We start from the raw sequence: 6000 nt of genomic DNA, 5'->3' as shown, positions 1-6000 counted from the left end.
CGCCACCGGAATAGCGGTCACCACCACCACCACCAGAGTAGCTCCTGCCGCCGGAGTAGCGGTCACCACCCCCGCCGCCACCAGAATAGCGGTCACCACCGCTGCCACTGGAGTAGCGGTCACCACCAACACCAGAGTAGCTCCTGCCACCGCCACCACCGCCAGAGTAGCCAGAATAGTCGCTGCCACCGCGATAATCTCTGCCACCAGAGCTGCTGCCACCATCGCCATTGGACCTTCGACCTCTTCCGCCGAAGCTTGACCCTCCATAGAATGGCTTCCCTGCATAGTCCTCTAGCCAGGGAGGAACATTCTGTTTTGCCTCGGTCATCAGTTCCAGTAATCCCTTTGCTATGGGGTGGTTGGATTCAGTGAAGAAGGCGGTGGCACTGCCAGCATTTCCAGCTCTCCCAGTTCTTCCAATCCTGTGGACGTAATCCTCTATGCTCTTGGGAAGATCGTAGTTGATGACATGAGCAACATTTGGGACATCCAGGCCTCGCGCGACAACATCAGTGGCGACCATGACAGGGGTCAAGCCAGACTTGAAGGATCTCAGTGCGCTTTCCCTCTCCTTCAGAAAACATGCATATGCATATAAGTCGATAGCAAATCATACATAAAATGTGCAACATATTTACTGGTATAGACTGATCAAGCAACTGTCAAGAGAATTCCAAAAAAGGGCCATGTAACAGATGATCTATTTGCATGGACAGCAATCTGTTAGCACATGTCTTGGCTACAATTTTTCTTTCTTAATATACTCCCTCTGTCTAGCCTACCCCAACTTGTTTGGGACTAAAGGCTTTGTGTTATGTTGTGTTGAATATGCTCCCTCTGTCCCAATATAAATGTCGTTGATTTAGTACAACTTTGTACTAAATCAGCTAAACTTATTTTTGGACGGAGGGAGTACAAAGCAAAGCTTTTGCAGCGTCCGGAAAATGTGAATCACATGACTGGAGCAACTACATACAGTCATCATAGATACTGTAATCATGAATACATACGACTTGTTCTTTAACCCGCAAAAAAAGAGAATACATACGACTTGTTCTTTAACCCGCAAAAAAAGAGAATACATACGACTTGTTCTTTAATTTAGCTAAAGGAAACAAATGAACACAAGACAAGAGGTAGATAAAACTAGCTAAAATATTGAGCAGATACTCCAAGCAGAGCCATAAGCATGACCAGAAGCATACATATGCTTGAGTTAGATATATCCTTAATACTTATGAAATTTGTAACTAATGCAAGAATATAGCATGGCAGATACTTTCAACTAAAATATTAGTTATAATATGCAGCCACTACAGTTTTATATTGCTGCTAACGAACAAGTTAGGCAACGACAGTAGAGTTCAGACATATGTATATACCTCTTGTGTTCTGTCACCATGGATCGCTGTTGCAGGGAAACCTTTGTTGTATAGCCAATACCTCAATGAATCAGCTTCTCGTTTTGTCTCCACAAAAACCAATGTTAGAGGCTGCTGAGGCTATACAAACAAGAAAACTAGCATGAGAACAAGTCTGACAGAATAAATAGTGAGAAAATCCAATTGTTACATCCCCAAGATGGCAGAAAATTATACCTTGCCATCAGATGAAGTGAAAGATTGCTTCTGTAAGAGATCTATCAGGTAGGTCCTTTTCTCGTCGTGAGTGACAAACTCAACTTGCTGTGTAATTAGGTCAGTACTTGAACCCACCCTCCCAACAGTGATAAATATGTACTTTGACAAAAAGTCTGAAGCCAGTCTCTGGAAACAAAAGCAAAGTAAAGCAAGTTGGATACTAGCCAAATATACCCAAGGCAGACATAATCAAGTGTATATCAGTTCAAATATTTCCAAATGGATAGCATGAAGCTAATAAAAATGCAATCGTCCATTGGACAGGATTAATAAATCAACGAATTAAATGATTTATCATATAAAACCTCATATACTATTTATCATATAAATCAATGAATTAAATGCTATCTACTTCCTCTGTTCCAAATTATAAGATGTTCTGGTAGGCTAAAATAGCCTAACAAAACGTATTATAATTTGGGATGAAGGTAGTATTTGCTACTTTGCTATGTTCTAGTAACATTTTAGTAACTTAGTAGTTAGCATCCTGCTATTGTGGAAAACAGAAACATGAAAACATTCAGTTATTCCACTCTTAATCCTACTTTACATGATATGGTGAAAATAAATACTAGTACTTCATTACCTGTATTTCTGGTGGGAAGGTTGCACTGAACAGCATAGTTTGTCTCACAGACTTTCGTGGCATACCCATCCCATCAACAATCTTCCTTATCTGAGGCTCAAACCCCATATCCAGCATCCTGTCAGCCTCGTCCATTATCAGGTACTTAATTGCCTCAAGAGAGATCTTTCCTCTTTCAATCATGTCCACAAGGCGCCCAGGTGTAGCAACAAGAATATCTGCGCCTTTCTCTATATCACGTAGCTGCTAAACAAAAAGGCACAGAAACAGTATGCTATATGAGTGATGCTAACATTTTCTAATAAAAAGATGAGCAATGGAAAAAAGGCAGATGAGATAAGCATCCATCAATGTAATACTACATACGCAAGCAACAAAAGACCCATATAACCTTTGAGCGCTACATCAAGTATGTCAAAGTATTGTGGCATATAACTTCTCAATTATCTTACTAATCCTACACATTTAAACTAATTTCTGCACACCTGAGCTACTTGAAAGCTAGAGAAGCCATCACAGATGGGGGGGAAAAGGCAGTGTGGAAAAAGAGAAGCATACAATCAACAATCACCTGTTGAACAATTGAAGTTCCTCCATAGGCCACCTTAACTTTGAGTCCAGTTTTGTGAGCGAACTTCTTTGCCTCCTCATTAATCTAAAACAAGATATCATTAGCGATGAAGTCCTACCACATGTAGCAGTAACATAAATGAATCAAGGTTCCATCATCTCACACACCCTCACAAAACATAGCAAGTAACACAACATTCAACAGAATAGGGGGGAAATCGAAGATGCATAAGTATTTCAGAAATATATGATGCACTACAGTAAAGTGAGTCGGTAAGTAGTAAAACCACAGGTTTTGTTCACATGATTAGAACATAAAAGCCAACTTCCCCTCAAACTCGTTTCAAGAAACAAAATTAAATGCAACCATGTTTAGTTGTTATTTAATGACAGAATTGCAGAATTATATCTCAACTGAAAATCATTCCAAAACCAAACACGCCCACATAAACAAATAACAGCTTTGGGATAAGCATCTATGATTACAAAAGAAAAATTGCTTTCTGGCCAAAAGAGAAGCTAGTCCATGGAACACAAAGGAAGCTCCATATATCTGAAACTAATGCATATTTGTTTTCAATATACACAACTAATCCATACTAGTACCACCACACACAAACTGTATAGATACATTTTGAATCAAGAATGGGCAACATCACAAAACAGCTGCTAATTAACTTACATTTATTCCACATCGGCCAAAAAATGTGGATATGCAAGTTTTACATCTCATTGAAATAAGAAAACCCACCCTTACCATGTTAATTCATAACCTTAACTGAGAAAGGAAATGTTAAGATATATGTAGCTACCAGATCACAAATAAAGTACATACATATGAGGCAAGCAAGAACTTAATAGTTGTCCAGATGAAGGCAAGCAAAAACATGAAGTTGTATGTAAACCAGATCAACACAAATCCACTCACGGACACAATGAGGAACAATAGAGTGCAATGCGTTGAGATTAATTACCAAACTTTGCCAATTGTGTAAGATGATAATTAATGGAATATACAAGCACACTGAGGATACTGAAATTAATGAATGGGCATACAGATTTACTGCATAACACACTAAATGCTACTGATACAATGTGCAAAGAGTAAGTAAATGAATAAACAGAAAGAGGTAAACTGTTACGAAGTTCTACGAACGTCATAATCTTAACAAATTTTGGCATAATAAAACAGGGTAAAGAGAAAATAAAGAGACAATTATGCACTCCAGAGACCATAGGCAAACAACACACAAAATCTATGAGCAGAGCTCAAGCCCAACACATTTCATAAGAAAAAAATCTACCAAAACGAGATCAGCCATGCAAAACCCCAAGTACGATGGTGCTTAGACATGCTTCCGGCACTTTGAACGCTCCGCTGCACAGCGAAACACAGACGGGTATGCCCCAGACCCAGAGGTCGCACAATGCGTTCACAGAGAGACAAGAACAAGGGGGCGCACTTGCCACCCTCGTATGGGGGCACGCTCGCAAAGGCGAAACCACGAACACAGGGGCGCACGCACAGGCGAAACCACGAACACAGGCGCGCACACGTTGCCTACGTCTATGGCGCGCGCACGGGCAAAGCAACACAGGAGCCAGCACCGGCAAGGTGACATCTATACGAACTCTAGCGCGCGCGAACGGCAACGGGCATCTGTGAGACGTCGACACGGCAAAACGGGCACAACAACGAACAATGCATCTTCAAAAACAGAGCGTCCGCGAGATCGCGCACAAGCATGACAGAGAGAGAGAGGGAGGGAGGGAGACGGCGAGTCCCGTACCTGTGCTGCGAGCTCACGAGTGGGCGCGAGCACGAGAGCGAGCGGCCTCGCCGTGCGGCGGTAGTCGTAGTCGTACGCATCCCTGTCGCCGCGACCCCCTTCGCCTCCTGGCCCTCCCTCCGCCGCCGCCGCCGCCACCAGCCCGCTGACCACCGGGAGGCAGAACGCGGCGGTCTTGCCGGACCCGGTCTGCGCGCACGCCATGAGGTCCCTCCCGGACAGCACTATCGGGATCGAGTAGCGCTGCACGGGCGTGGGGTGGTCGTAGCCGCACCTCGCGACGTTCCGCAGCACGGCCTCCGCGAGCCCGGCCTGCTCGAACCCGTCCGCCGGCGCGGGCGCGCCGTCGCCGCTCACCTCCACCGGTATGTCGTACTTGTCCAGCCTCCCCGCCCGGCCCCCGCCGCCCTCGACGTCGAGCCCCGCCAGCCCCTCGCCGACCTCGCCCACCGTCGGCGCGGCCGGCTTGGGGGGCCGGGGAGCGGCCCGCTTGGCGTTGGGGGAGCGCCCGGCCGCGCCGGCGTGGCTGGGCCGGCCGGAGCGGGTGACGGTGGTCCACTCCCCGCCGGCCGCGTCGTCGCCCCAGTCGTCGGACGACGCCATCCGGAGACCTCTCCTCCTGCCGCGGCCGCTAAACCCTACGAAGAAGGGGAGAGGGGAGAAGGTGGAAGGGATCAACGAGACGAAGGAAGGAAGCGAAGAGGCCAGGGTGGTGGCCTGGTGGGATTTGTACGCCCGCCCCCCCCGCCCGTCCGTCTCTCCTCTGTTGTGCCCCTCTGTCGGGCGTGGTGCCGCGGGGTGCGGGTGGGGAGAGCAGTTGGAAAGGTCGCTGCGCTCGGCCCATGAACCGGGTAGTGACACGAGCCGTAAGATCGCCTCGGGATGCTCGCGATGTGAGCTGTACAGAGAAGGCGGAGCGGCGAGGTGGATTGGGTGCATGGGACGGAGGGCATTCCTGGCCGTCGGATCGGGGGTGGAGGGGCGCGATTGCGGGGCGGTGGCGGCGCTGGGGTTTTTGGTGGACGCGGCGGGGGGGCTTCCCGCGCGGGGCGTGGTGTGGGAGCCCACCGCTGCTTTTCTGACAATGCAGAAGCGAGGGCTACGGGTACGCGGCGGCTGCCTACCCTCCAATCAGAGCCCGCCGTCTGGGGTGCAGCTACAGAGCGGGGTAGATGGGCAGGTACGCGTAACAAAACAGGTTTGGTCAGCCTGGGGTTTCGCTCCGCTTTATTAACAGCTGTGGCGAGTCGGTAAATGCTTCAGCGGTTGATTGATCGACGCTTCAGCTGTTGAGTTTTCAAAAATGCTTCTGCTACTGCTGCCAAATTAATTGAACCGTATTCGGTGTAGATGGAAGCTGGGGTTTTTCTTCCTACTACTACATCATTTTTCTAATAAGTCTTTTGATCAG

At 47.3% G+C, this 6000-nt stretch overlaps 1 protein-coding gene across 1 annotated transcript in view; it reads right to left on the bottom strand.

The window, feature by feature from the left end:
* LOC119331817 (DEAD-box ATP-dependent RNA helicase 52A-like) overlaps nt 1-4808 on the bottom strand; it is a 6087-nt gene extending 1279 nt beyond the window's left edge. The window contains exons 1-6 of the mRNA XM_037604989.1: nt 4590-4808; nt 2801-2884; nt 2230-2472; nt 1602-1769; nt 1386-1505; nt 64-574 (exon numbers count right to left, since the gene is read on the bottom strand). Coding sequence (XP_037460886.1) covers nt 64-574; nt 1386-1505; nt 1602-1769; nt 2230-2472; nt 2801-2884; nt 4590-4793 — 1330 coding nt within the window. The 5' untranslated portion in view covers nt 4794-4808. The remainder of the gene's footprint in view (nt 1-63; nt 575-1385; nt 1506-1601; nt 1770-2229; nt 2473-2800; nt 2885-4589) is intronic.
* Nucleotides 4809-6000: the final 1192 nt, after the last annotated feature.

The sequence above is a fragment of the Triticum dicoccoides genome, chromosome 7A, assembly GCF_002162155.2.
Source record: "Triticum dicoccoides isolate Atlit2015 ecotype Zavitan chromosome 7A, WEW_v2.0, whole genome shotgun sequence".
Lineage (NCBI taxonomy): Eukaryota > Viridiplantae > Streptophyta > Magnoliopsida > Poales > Poaceae > Triticum > Triticum dicoccoides.
This window is presented reverse-complemented; position numbering and strand designations above follow the sequence as displayed.